The 14444-nt window shown below is 39.9% G+C and overlaps 1 protein-coding gene across 2 annotated transcripts in view; it reads right to left on the bottom strand.

Moving 5' to 3' along the window:
- Positions 1-14444, bottom strand: part of LOC135304262 (connector enhancer of kinase suppressor of ras 2-like) — a 163523-nt gene that overhangs the window by 70302 nt on the left and 78777 nt on the right. For both annotated transcript variants that reach the window (XM_064426505.1, XM_064426506.1), the window contains exons 4-7: positions 11362-11564; positions 10004-10091; positions 3698-3739; positions 1134-1253 (exon numbers count right to left, since the gene is read on the bottom strand). In XM_064426505.1, coding sequence (XP_064282575.1) covers positions 1134-1253; positions 3698-3739; positions 10004-10091; positions 11362-11564 — 453 coding nt within the window. The remainder of the gene's footprint in view (positions 1-1133; positions 1254-3697; positions 3740-10003; positions 10092-11361; positions 11565-14444) is intronic.

Below are 14444 nucleotides of genomic sequence, written 5' to 3' on the forward strand. Positions count from 1 at the left end.
CTAACAGAAATGTAAAATCTGTAAATCACGCTGAATTACAAACAGGAAACATGTCACAAGGTGTAGAGTGGCACTCAAGTGGGTTTTGATTTGTCAGTTTGGGGGTTTTCTGTGGATAAGCCTCATGGATGCCAATTTCACTCCCCACTTCCCCCTTATTGTCCTCCTACGACTGCTTCCTTCAAGCCAGAAGCAACATTCCTGAATTACTCTTCTTGTAGGGAGAAAATAAAAATAAAGAGAATTCTGAGAAGGCAGCTGGAGGCAGTTTAGGAGAGTGTGCTGGGAAAAGCAGCCTGGCTCTAGAGGGGAGCAAGTGAGAACTCCCCAGTGCCTGCAGTGTCACCTTCCACTCCAGCTTTTATTGGGGTCTTGGGTTCCCCAGCACAATCCTTGTGTCCCTACAGCAAATGGCTGCAAAGTAAGGGACTACAGAGGGGAGGCAGAAATCTTTACCCACCAACCACTAAAATGTCACAAAAATCCATTGTCCCAAAAAATGTACATTAATATTTGACAGCTGTAGCCAAATAACTCTGAAACTGTCTCTGCAGAACATTTCACTGCTGTGACCCACCACCAGTGCAGAGCAGCTGGGATGTCCAGAGCCATCCAACCAGGCTGCTCAGTGAGCAAAAATTTACAAATAAAAGAGATTTAGTTTGTTCCTGGGATGATACTTCTGAAAGTTTTATTTGAACTGATCATTAGGGAGGCATATAATTCTATTTATGCAAGTCCTAGGCACAGACTTTCCACTCATCATTTTGAAAGCACATGAATGACATTAGTTAATTTTATTTGTTTGTGTTTGCATTTGGGGATTATTTCAGTACATTCCAAAAACTGCAATCTGGCTGTTGAAGGATCACAGATTTAACACTCATACAGTTACATGTGAAGCCCTAGGTAAAACAAGTTTTAATTTGAAAAAAACCCAAACAATCCCTTTGTTTAGTTAAATTCCACCAAACCACCTTCAGAGATCTGATTCAGCTTACAAAAAAAAAATAGGACATTGCATGAAAATACATTTTGATTTCTTGATAAATTCAAAAACCAAATCACCCCAAAGAACTGAAGCATGTGCTGAACATTCTAAGAGTTAAACTTGAAACTGCTTTGCTACTTACCAACCCCTCACTGGGCATGATGCTGGTGAGATGAACGACCTCGAGGTGTGCAGACTGGGACACCAGAGAGTCAGAGGAGAGGGAAATGATGTGGTCACAGATCCCAGACAGGGTTTTACACTGCAAAGGAAAACAAGTCAATAGAATCCCTCAAAACCACAAGTGAAGAAGTTCTTATTCTAAGACCTAACCAAGAATAAAAGATAATTTTAATTCTTAGCACTGTAAAATTACAGGTGTATGAAAGTCAAGTGGTTAAAGGAACAGAAAATATCCATAAATGTCAAGAAAATGTACATGCATGTACAGTTCTGCTGTAGAAGAATATCTGTATCTCTAATCTTCTCTGTTTCATGTGCACTTTAAAAATAAATGAACAAACCCAATGGACTTTATCCTTATGATTATAAATACAATGGGAGTTGAGTGAAATATGTCAAAATAAATGTCTTATGCAACTGAATAACCTATTTTGGCTACCAAATGATGACATCATCCCTACCAACTGTGATAATTAGGAGAATTCTGCTCTTCAACTTGGAAAATTTCCTTTGTTAAAAATTACCCTGGCAGAGAAGTGCCTTAGTTAACCCATTTCCTGCAGTAAAATTCTTATGCATCTTTGAACACATCCTTTAGCTGATATTCTACATCACCACAACTAGGCCATGATTTTGTTATCCTGCCTTCCAGCTAAAGATCTCAAAATCTCAATGCAAATGCACAGAAGCACCTCCAAAGCAGGAGCCCCACTGCATGGACAGGAGCAGTGGGTCTGGCAGATTAAACCCATCTGTCAAAGCAAACTTTGCAGGTCAGGGGGGAGCTGAGCTGAACCCTCAGACAACACTCATGTGGGAAGATTTATTGCCAGATTTCTCTGTGTTGCTTAAAGCACACTCCTTCAAGAAGCCTGTGCCTGAAAATGTTTGAACCTGATGTGAAAGAATTCATTTAACAGAATTTCAGGATGGGTTTCTGGTCAAGGCTGTGCTGTGTGCCTCTATTTTGCTTTGGGGACTGTACTCTCATTTTTCCTAATTATAGCAAATTCCAGTGAAATCCCTTCAGGGAAGTTTTGTTTCAGGCATTTGCAAAACCATGAGGCTTTCTAATATCTCATTTGACACTATCCACAGGAGTTAAACAAATAAAGTTGTCACAATGAATAAGTTAACTGCCCAAAAGTGTAGGTTGGATTTCCATTCACTGTGCAGTTACTCATCTGGAAATCCAGGGACAGAGCCTGGGCTGTGGCATCTGGATTTTCTATCAGCTGCAAGATGCAAAGCATCCCACTGAGGTGGCTGCAGCTAAAGGTCACCATTTCCACAAATATTTCAAGCAGTTTCAGCTTGGGGCCAGAACCCCTGAGCAGAGTTTTGGTCTCATCTTCTCCCAGCAGGGATGGAGAAACTCAAAAATCTCAAAAGTCTCCAGTGTAGTGGGTGCCCCTGTGTGTGAGTACATTTTTTATCCACCTTTTGAACTACTGGCATATCAAGATATTGACAAAATTTCCAACTGAAAACCTCTCTATGCCTCAACATTTGAGAGCATTTTCCCAGATTAGATGCAGACTAAACCCCAGGGAGAAAAACACTTTCTACTTTCTGCTGTAATGCTTTAGAGTTGCCTCATGGAAATACTATTTTTTTTTAGTAAAATAAACAACAAAGAAATTTTCAATCAAATCAGCCTGGTCTATGGAAGGTGTCCCTGCCACAGTCAGAACTGTGGGCTAAAAGGTGCAAATAAATAAATAAAAATCTATAACTATTAAAAAAAAAAAGTGTGTGTGTGTGTGTGTGTGTACACACCCCAAATCCCAGAAGGTGTCAGGTGCTTTTAAAAGTTCTATTCATACCCAGGTTTGCTATAGTAAGCTTTTTTTTCCCCCTCTAAAAGTCACTGCACGCTTTCTAAATTTAACAGCACATCAATGTTTTATGACAGATTTTAATCCCTGCTGGAAGCAGAGTATGTGCAAAAGGCTTCAAAAAAAAAAAGAAGAAAAAGAGTCAGGCACTTGGGCAGAGCTTGTCAAAAGCTTATCTGAACTTGTAAATCCTTTGAGAGTTCTTTCACCACAGGCTTTATCTCAGTGTCAGTACAGGTTTCTGTGCTGGTACCAGGAAAATATAAAGTATTTGAACTTAAAGGCCAATATCTAATCAATAATCTTGAATAAGATTCTTCCACTCCCCTTTGTCATCAGATTTTTTTGAGTTCTGAAGGCACAAAATGATCAGTGTGACAACCAGTGATGCAGCAGGTCCGTGGATCTGACCAACCTTTCTGGTAGGAATATTCACTATACAGAATACTGTGCAGCTTCCCAACCTAAACCCATAATTTTGTATTTGTAATTAACTGCAGCTATAACAGAGAGCATTACTGTGGGGAGCTTTAATTTTTAGCAACTGGTATAATTAATCAGAAATTATGCCAAAGAGTAAGGAACTCTTAAGAGTAAGTATTATGCCACAGCAGCCTTATTTTTAAAAAAAAATAATTGCTATATGTGGGGTAAAAATAGAGAATACCAAAGCAGAATTACTTACCACATGAAGAATTTTATTTTCTGTTTCATACACCGTACAATCCTGTGGTAAAACAGAACAAAACCAATTAAATGAATGTCACATTAAATTTCCTATTAAGAAATCACATAAGGTTTTATGCTGATTTATATTCCTGATGAACCTTAAGAATTGTTACTTTTGGAGTGGTCATTTTCCTATTTTAGCTGTCATTTTTATACATAATCAATCTTACACTCCATAATTTCAGTGTCACCCTTACCTTGCTTTTTGCTTTAGTGTTATTACAGGGGTTAAAATATTGTTTTTCTTTCATGAAACAAACCGCACAAATTGTTAAACTGCCTCCATGACTTATTAATGTTTGAAATTCCCCTCAGTGTGACCCTCTGGAAATGGAGACACAGCCACGGCAAAGGGGTTTGACCCATCCCCTGCAGCTCTGCCCCACCTCCTCCTGCCACTCCAAATCTCAGGTTATAGTCTGCTAAAATGGAAAATAAAAAGGAAAATACATTAAAATATCAATTCCAAGCAGAGTGAGATTAGAAGAGCGTCTCCCCAAGCCTTGGTTCCTCTGAGCACAGCCCTGGCCAGGCTCCCTCTCCCTTTATCATGCTGGGAAATTGTTAAATCCTTCTCCAAGTGCTCTTCCATGCTGGAAAAGGCTTTCTACAGAAATGGATGTGGGATCATTTATATGGGATAATTATATGGGATAATTTTAAAAACCCATCTTCTTGATTTTTTTTTTCCTTAAATAAGCTTCCAAGTAAAATTTAAGTTACTGATAATACCTGAAAGGTCCCTTCAAGTAACTCAAGATTCCCTCAGTTGGTCGGAGCCTGGCAACACCAAGGCTGAGGGTTTTATCTTAAAAGTTGGGCTTGATATGTGGGTCCCTTCCAGCTCAGAATGTTCTGTGATATCCCCTCAAGCAGTTTAAGATTTCCTGTAGTTCTCAAGATTTCCTCTTTTTACTGCATCTTAATTTGCAGTAAAGAATTAATTGCTTCCGATCTCGCACAGAACAATTCCAACCCCTCCTTCCTGTACCCTGCATGCTCAGTTTGGGCTGGGACACCCTCTGGAGGTCTCTGCTCCCCTTTTCCAGCAGCCCAAACCCTCGGCTGCTCCCCTCCAGCTCCCAAACCTTGTCCCTTGGGTGCCCCTTCGTGGATTTTTCCCTGAGGCAGCTCCTCCAAACCCTCAGCCCAAGGAACTGCCCCTCCCTCAGCTCTCAAGGTCAATATTTATTTTGGAGTATTGTTACTCCTGTGGAGAAATTAATTTCTAAGTGACTAGAGTTTATAGAATGTTGCTACAGAATAATAAAGTCAAAATCAGAAGATTGGGAGTACCAAGGAACACAGAAGAATTTATATTAGCATTTCATGGTCAAGTATCCCTTTGATGTTCCCTCTGTATTCATACTGTTATTTTCTAGAGCACAAAAAAAATTCAATTAGTCAGTTTGGCTGGCAATGCCCAAGGCAGATTTCCTTACAAGTTTTGCACACTTCAAACAGCTCATCCAGCATCTCCTTTTAACCCTCCACGTACCAAGAGAACAAAATGATCACAGCAGGGCTTCCAGCTTGGCTCCAGAGCTAATGTTCCTGTCTAAATGATTCCTTTAATTTCTGTGCTAGAAATACAATATGAACCTCCCTCTGAACACACTTAATTACTTCAGGTCAAAGAATAGAAGACTTATGTATAGTAAAACTGAAATTTTACTGTTTTGTAGAGCAGAATTAATGTTAGCTGTACTTATGTTGCACATTCAAGATTACATTAGCATGAAAAATGTTAATGGCTTTGGGATTCCTTCCAAAATAGATGCATATTGACTTCTTTTTAAAATACATCAGACTGGTTTAACTGAGAGGTTAAAAGCACTTGCAGTGTTACACTGAAATATTAAGATATGTAGGTCACAATATCCCTCTGATTTATTTTTCTCTGATACATAGCAATGCACTAGGGATCTCATTAAAAAAATAATCTTCCAGGACTACCATTTTTAGGATGTTGATGTATTTTTCTTAGAAAATAAATAATAGTTATAGTCACATTCTTTCTATGGTCTCTAGTAGCAAGATGACATGATAAAAATATTTGTTCTTAAAGTTTAAAAAAAATCTTTAAATTAGTAGCTGTGTTCTAGTTCCCCTCTGTAAGAGGATAAACCCCAGGAATTACAAAACCAGTCACAGGAGCAGTGTTACAAACCAGGCAAGGACTGCACTGTCCTGAATATTCAAAATTGAAAGGTGCAGCCCACCTTTGTCTCTGATAAAGTGAAACTGCTCCCCTGCATATTCATGAAGAGAAAAGGTCAGTGGGACTTGTGCTCACCCACACTCTAGACAAAATTTCAATTTCTAATTCTGAAAGAAGGGAAAAATGCAAGTACCACAAATTTTGCACATAAAGAGTGTTTTACGGCAAGTTCTTGAGGACAGTTAACTAAAACATTTAAAAAAAAGTGAAATATTGAGTTCATTAACTTAGTTCTATAAAACAGCATGAGTTTAGTCAACTACTGGAAAGAAACTAAAACCCTGTAAAGGAGCATTTCCACCACAACACCACAGGAAAATTCTACAGCAGCCTTTGAGTGGTGGACATGACAAAGTGATATTTCAGAATACATTGCTGGCATGCATAAAATGAAATACTTCTGAAATTTAGACATGCAAAAGAAAGAGATCACTCTGGAATTAGGCAGATATACAATGGCAAATGCACAGAACTGACTCATTTTACTTGGTTCAGAGGTAGAGACTTGATCAGAGTGTATTTTTAGAAAAGAGTGAACAGATGTTTGGTGAAATGTTCTTTAGCAAATGCAAGCAAAATAAGATGGAGGGGTGAAAGCTGAAGTCTGCAAAGTTCAAACTGAAAATAACACCCAGGTTTTGCATGGCAGCTGCTGAATCACAGGATAATTCAGGTGGAGGGGCCTCTGGAGGTTATCTGGTCCAACCACCTTCTCAGGGGAGGCTGACTTAAAATTTGCACCAGGTACAGAAGTTACTAAGAAACAACAATTCCTATCAGTAGCAGTGCAAACTAGATGGCTTTAAAACACCAGAAAAGCCATGCTGCATCCTGAACACAGTATTTGTCTAAAAATAGGGCAAAATCCATTATAGGGTATCTGAATTTATCTCAGTGAGGTTAATTAGACAGTAATGAAGGAAAGAAAAAGCAGAATTTTGTTTGGTTTTTGTTGAGAAAAGTTAGGCTGAGTTGTGCTGACATCCTTTGGTAAGACAAAGACTCTTTTTGTAGAAAGTCTGCTCTTCAGGTGTATCAGAAGCATCTACCTCAGATTTAAACATCTTGGACATAATTAGAAAAGTTATAATCCCTGCTGCTGCCTCTAGGATTGGGGAACTCTTCCTACTCAATGAAAAATTAACCAGTGGCTGCATTTATGAACAAAAACCAAAGCTATTCTTCCCCAGTTCCTCTGCCTTTCCCTAGGGCAGCCTTGGTGCTAAAGCATGACCAGCCCCAAATTTGGTTCAGTGATTCTGGTGGATCCCATTTCAGAGCAGGAGGAGTGAGTGCACCTTGAAACTCAGCTGTAGCTCAGGCTGAAGGCAGCAGAGGGCTCAAACATCTCAATACCCTGTTTAATGTGCTTTTCTGCATATTATTATAAGCACATTTTGATGGGACATTGCACCTCAAAATCAGGATATTTCTGCAGCTCTGTGCATGACATAATTATTTTACAGTAACTTAGTGGAGGTGATCAAAAGGGTTCAGGAAACTGAGCAGAATAAAGCACATTTCCAAACAGAAATGGACAGCTGTAAATCTCCTCTGAAATTAGAGAATGAGGTTTTCTTTTAACCAGCATGAGCAGCTGTTTAAAGTTAAATAAATGACTATTCATCATAGCACTTGCGTGGTATGTAAATGATAATAATAGATTAAAATAAATTTGATCTAAGGTTATGTCGCTCAGAGCACACAGGACATTTGAGCATGAAGATTCATAAGCACTTTCTATATTAAACTAAGGTTACAGAGTAATGTCCCCTGTTAGAAAATTCACCTGGAGTGGCAGCTGCAAGTTGTGCACAGAAACCATGTTCAATTTGCACAAAATGCCAAAGACATTTCTCACTTAATGTGCCAGATCTGTACCCTTGACTGCTACTTTCACACTGGCTGAAGGAGGTATTTAAAATGTATATAATTCATAAAACAAGGAGCATCTGAAAGGATCTGAGACCCAGGTTCCTATTAGTTATGCTTTTCAATTCATATTCCAGCCTACAGCTGAGCCTGCAGCTCTGGTTTAGGTGAGACATTTCTGCTTTCACACATTAAGGTCAATTTTTCTCAGATTTAGTGACAGCAAAGCTGTCTTTCTATGACTGATTTGGTTTCATCTGCTCTTTCTGGTGCTAATTTTAATATAACATAAAGAGAACTTAACAGACAACCATCAAACAAGCCAGATCTGACAGTAAGATAAAGAAAAGACAAAACTTGATTTGTAACCTGGAGCATTTTTAAAGCATAACCCATGCACTAACCAAGCATTTTTCATCTTGGAATGACTTGGAGTTTATGCTAAAAGATTGTTTTTAAGTTGTCAAAAGGAGGACAGCTGTGGGACTAGAGCTGAAGGACTGGAAAAAATAAAGAAACCAAACTATTGCTGGCAGAGGAGAACAGAATTCCATCTGCCAAAAAGCTGGGACATGAACAACAGAAGTGGAGGCAGCAATTCAAAATTACTCTGTTTTCACCTGGACCACAGGGAAAAATCAAACTCACACAAACAAAGTGCAATATCAGCTGAAGGACAGAATCAGAATCTGGACTTTTGATACTGTAGAGAAGTTCATTTTGCTTAGTGTGTAAATCAAAAAATAGCCTGGTGCTATAAGCACCTTGTAAGAGAAAGCTTAATAAAGATACATAAATAATTAAATGCCGACATAGGAATTTCTAAACTAAGAAAAGAGAAAAAGGATCTTTGTTTTCTGCTGCAAAAATGCATAAAGGACAAGATTTCCAGGAGGAATAAAGCTGACTACTATAAATTAAGCATAATAATGTAAAATACAATGACATATTTATCAGCCTTAGTTCTTTAGCTCCAAGAACTGAAATAGACTTAAAGAAGAGTGGAAAAAAAGTTTTCAGAAATACTACTACTGCCTTACTGCTCCAAAAAGCATTTGAAATTGAGTTCTGTGGTTGGCCTGCTGGGAGGGTGCCTGGAAATCTGAGGCAGCAGAGGACAGAGGAAGGCAGGGGAGTCCCCTGCACTGGAGACAGGCCCAGCCTAAAGCCCCTATAAACTGGACTTAAGCTAAGCTTTCTCCATGCTTTCCCTCCTTCAACCCTCTCATCTTTTTCCTTTTCTTCATTCCAAGACAGCCCTGCCTGTTCTCTGACCTCTGCACATATTGCACTAACACTTTTTGTCTCATCAATATTTTATCTGCTCACAAGGGGAGCAGCTCATTGTAAATATTTGTAAAATTTATTTACCCTCAGTCTTTCAGTACCTGTGTGTCACCTCTTGTCTCACTTCAGGGGCAGACATTGCTAGAGACTATTATAATATTGTATTATGTTAATTCTATTCTATGCTAATTTTTGTAGGGGTCACAGCTCCAAGCCTGATTCAAGGAGTGTTTGGACAATGCCCTCAGACACAGAATGGGATTTATGGAGTGTCTGTGCTGGGCCAGGAGTTGGAATTGATTATTCTGGTGGGTCTCTTCCAACACAGGATATTCTCTAATTCTATATATTATATAGTACTAAAGACCAGATAAATTACTTTTATGTACTTGTGGACTTGTATATTGCAATACAAAACTTGTATATTACAATAGAAAACTTCCATGCTGCTGGCTCTCCTTTCAGTGAACAAGCCACAGCAGGTTCTGGATGTATTTGTATGTATATTAAGAACTTGTCCCCAAAACATCTTGGATCATATATATTTTAATCTGGAATAACCTTCTAGCAGGAGTTAAGCTGTTTCCCACTGTGGCTTTATTCTTCTGTCTAAGGCTTACATGGTGGCCAATCACCTGACATGAAATGGTCCACTCCAGAGCAAAGTGGATTATTTTTAACTTCATACCATCCTTCAATCTATTCAAGAGGATCCCCAAAGTCCAGAAATCTTCCTGTCCCTCCCAAAAAATGAGAGCATGGAAGGAACAGGGAGGCAATGCTGTAACAACTTTTCTGCTGATGTTAGAGCTGGAGTTATTTTTCCTATTGCAGTTTTCAAGCAGTGATGTGAAAGGCCTCAGAGCAGAGAGCCACTCCTACCTGTTGCACAATGGTTGTTAGTTCCAGGCACAGTTGGACAATGTTGTTTTTCAGCAGTGAATATTCTGTCACGCTGACAAACGGAGACCTGGGACAGGGCAAGGACAAGTTTATGTAGAATTAGGGACCACAATTTACACTACAGGCAGATATATTTAACACAGGAGTGAGTTCTACAGCACAGAAATGCCAAATCATTTTCATCTCCAGCAGCAAGTTGCACAACTTTTGTAATATATACCTTTGAAACAAAAATAATGCAGGCAGGATGCAGACTGGATTTTGGCCAGAACATTAGAAATTCTTGTTCTTATGGAGAATAGAAATAGGAGATTTCAAATAACCATAAGCAGCCCAGATTTTCTTTGTACTGCTTATCAAAAAGATGGCATTTCTGGTATGACATCACTCCTCAGCAGCAATCAGCACTTAATTCAGAGAGCACAGTAATGCTTACTTAGTCACAGCTTCCTGCAACTCAGATTCTCTTCAGGCTTTCCAAGTTCTGGCTGAATCTGACCCCGTTTGAATTTATAAGAGCTGACAAGGTCATAGCCTGAGAGAATATGACTGCTGGCATTAGGTTAGGAAGATGTCACCAGGATTATACAAATCCTGTAAAGGAGGCTGATTCACTCTCACTGTGGTTTCTGAGGTGCCATTTATATGTTCCAGAGCATTCCAACTCCAGATAAAGCTATTCACTGCTATAACTACAAAGAAAAACAAGCCAAAGTTTGTTTGTTCCAAACAAGAAAAGTGCTGGTTTATGTTTTGGTTTCTGTCTTGCCACAGTCACAGAGATACTTTTAATCAAATTCTCAGTTCATAAATGTAAAACACCAATGCTGGTTGTTGAGCATTAACCATCACACCTGTACCTAAAACATCCAGTCTACTCCTGATAAATAAGAACATTGAATTTTCAGATTAAGCAAGTACTATCATTTATTTTGAACATTCTTAATAGATTTGCTCAACTCCAGCTTTTCTGTGTCATTTTGATGGCTGAAAGACAGCTCAAGCTCCACAAGCTTTCCTTCCCTGCCCCTCATTCTGAAATTTCTGATATTACCAGTTGTGGCAGTGAGAATAGCACAGAAATATTCAATTCACAAAAAATACAACTGAAAGAATCTCAAAAGGTATTTAGAGCAAATTTTAACACTCTCCTGACAGAGAAGAGTACTAAATTTTTGATTATAATATTTCTCAAAATTCTAAAAATGTAGAGCTAGAATTCCAGACCTGTCATTTTAATATTAAAATAAAAGAGTCCAAGAGGCAAAGAATGAACAAATACAAAACTCCCCAAAGAGTTATTCTCACGCACAAGGGATTGAGGAACAGTTAATTACCTGTCCAGCCAGGCGAGTAAGTTCTTGGCAGCACCAATCAGGTCAACTACAGAGGTAAGGAAATCATTTGGCAGTCGTCTGGAGGCCCTGCCATCGTAGTGGCCACTCCTCCTCCTACCCGTTATAAAGTTCTGAAGGTTTTTGGCTGAGGCATTCAGCTTGTGAGACAGAGTCCTCAGGTTTTCAGTCTCCAAACCATAATTCTGGGGGAAAGAAGAAGATGGAGAGGGTGTGTGGTCAGCTGCAGGAACCAAACTGTGAGGAGAAACATCCCGGAGTGCCGTGGCTGAGAGGCTGGCTCTGGGTACCTGGGTTGAGATTAAACAGGAATATTTGGGTTGGGACACACAGATCTCCAAAACCAATCTTTACAACATTAACAACAGCCAGTCTGGGACACAGCCTCTGCTGCCAGCAGCACTCACTGTGCAACACAACTCACTGGGTTCAGCCACGTCCCTGGGGGAAGGAAGGGAAAAAAGGATCCCAAGTGCTGAGTCCCAAGGTCTGTCCCATGTTTTGTCAAGTTGCAACAGAGTTCAGCATGTCCAGGGAGAGTGCAGCTGCTGGTGCAGGGCATGGGAGCAAAATGAGATGGGTCTTGGTTTCACAAAGCTCAAAAATCCATTTATTACCCCTGGGGAGGAGGGGCAGGACGAAGATGAAAAGACGGCTCAAAGACAGGTTTGTGGGGATTTTATAGGGTACTGCAGGGGTGGAGTTTAGGGTTTGGGTCAAGGGAGGAGTTATTAGCAACACTAGAAGGGTGAGGTCAAATTCCAGCCTTTTTGGAACAGGAGCACTCCTCAGTCCCATTCTCAGGGAGGGAGCTGAGGGAGGGCACTGTCCCCTCTCTGCTGTGGCCCAGGGTGTCTGTCACCTCACTCTGGAGCTGTCCCACTGCTGGATCCCAGCTCCTGGAGCTCCTGCACCTGAGCAGAGCATTCTCCTGTGAACCAGGAGTAAAGTGGAGCTTGGCCTTGCCCAGGGGAGCACAGGAGCAGCCTCAGCTGAGCCTGCTGCTGGACACAGCTGTCCACATCTGGAACAGGGAACATCCAGCCAGGGCAGGGCAAGGGCTGCTCCTGCTCCCCAGGGCTGCCCAGGAACAGTCTGAGCAGAGAATCTGGGAACTGCTGCTCATGGCTCAGAGACTGCAGCCAGTTCCATATTTAAGAGCTCTGAGTGGATTTTTGTCCATGGCTCCAGTGCTGATGGCAGGAGAAGGGTTGAATGCAATTGAAGGTTTGCAGACACAAGTCCCTTTTCCCTTTATCCACATTCCTTCATCTGTGTCTCAGTCCTTTTATCACCAGGCCTATTCCCCACTTAGACCATGATAATGAGCACAAAGATAGTTCAAATCCATTAAATAATTCAAATTCACACAGAAAGTCTCAAATGCACTGAATTGAGCCCCGATTTCTTTCACCCCCCCACAGGATGTAGGACATGAAACAATTTAATGAACATCTAAACAAAATCAACTCTCAGAGCCTGAATGGATTGCCCACTATTAATTTCAACTATGCTTAATGATCATTAATATCACACATTAATATTTTTGCCTAAACTTCTTTCTCAAAGCAGAGAATAAAGAGTTGAAAAAAATACACTTCTTGACAGATGCCAACATGGATATTAGTACTAGAAATAATAATTTTCAACTCCAGAAAAGGGAAATAGGCTGACCAATAACAAGATTATAAACTGGGGCTGTATGGAAAGCAAACAAAGCACAAACAAACACTTGGTGAAATGGTTTGGACCTCTGACAGCTGGCACTGGGGACAGTGCCTTCCCTGCCAGCCATTCTCCCTGTCAAAGTTCACTCTGAGAAATAAATCAAGGCTTTGCCTCCAGCTTGGAGGGAAATCTAGGAGAAAGGAAACACTTTGCTACCTTAGCTGACTGCAGAGAATTAGATTGAAATACCAGGGAGAGAATTAATTTCACTGTTAGGCTGTATCACAGCTAAAACTTTGTGCTAGGGACCAGATCATCCAGTTCAAGACTAAATTGCTACAGATGAGAAAAAACTCTCATCAACTTTTTCTTTTTTTTTTTCCAGGACTAAATACAGCAGAATTAACAACAGTGTAACCAAAGAAAATAATTCTCCTTTGGAGAAGTTTAAAAGAGCAAGCTCTATGTGACAGTAGTGTGTCATCTGTGCAACATCACATCTTTCATTACTGCACTGAAGGAATTCCCTCCCCTGCTCTATTTTCCTCTTGACTTGCACTCATGCCAGGATGATGACTAAGTGGGTGCACTGGGATGCCTTTTGCAGCTCTCAACCAGCTGGGCAGGGCCTGCTTTCCCTCAGAACAGGTTTCATTCTGCACACTCAGCAGCACGCTGCAAGGGTGATGAACTAGATCCTCCTGGTTGCCTATTCCCGTGGAAACAAGCAGGAAAAAAACTCTCCCAATAATTTGTTATTGCATAAAAGCTCTGGAAAGCTGTCACTTTACTTTTAAGAGGAGTTAAGCAGCAAAGGACACAGTTGGATCACTGAATCTATAAACACCAGAGGGTATTTCAGATCCCAGCAAGTGCAATCAGAGAGATCTTCTGCAGCCACTGGAAAACAGAGAGGACTGAGCAGGAAATGTGTGAGAGGAAATCCACCCCACAAAGAACAAGTGCTTTGCTTTATCTTGGAGTTTATTGCTTGCATGCCAATGACAACCTCAATTAGTGTCAATATAAAATTTAAAATACCGCAAAATGTAGATAAAATGTATCCATAAAGATAATCAGAAGATGAAAGGAAATTTTTCAGCACAGTAGAAGTGCTGATGCAAGGTAGTGTTTTACCTGAGACTGAGAGGGGCACAATAAAGGGGAAAGACAAAACTATTATGAAAGCTTATTAGACAAAAGTATCCACAATACAACAAAAATAAGTAAAAGTAGTAAGTTTAAAAAACAAAAAAACCCTATAACAACTATATATTTAGTTTAAAAATTATATATTACCTTATTAAATAACAAACCTTGTAAGTATTGTTAAACTATAACCAACTATTTAATCCTCTAAAACCTCACAACCTCTAAAACTAATATTTATCTAAAGA

The sequence above is a fragment of the Passer domesticus genome, chromosome 7 (genome assembly GCF_036417665.1).
Source record: "Passer domesticus isolate bPasDom1 chromosome 7, bPasDom1.hap1, whole genome shotgun sequence".
Lineage (NCBI taxonomy): Eukaryota > Metazoa > Chordata > Aves > Passeriformes > Passeridae > Passer > Passer domesticus.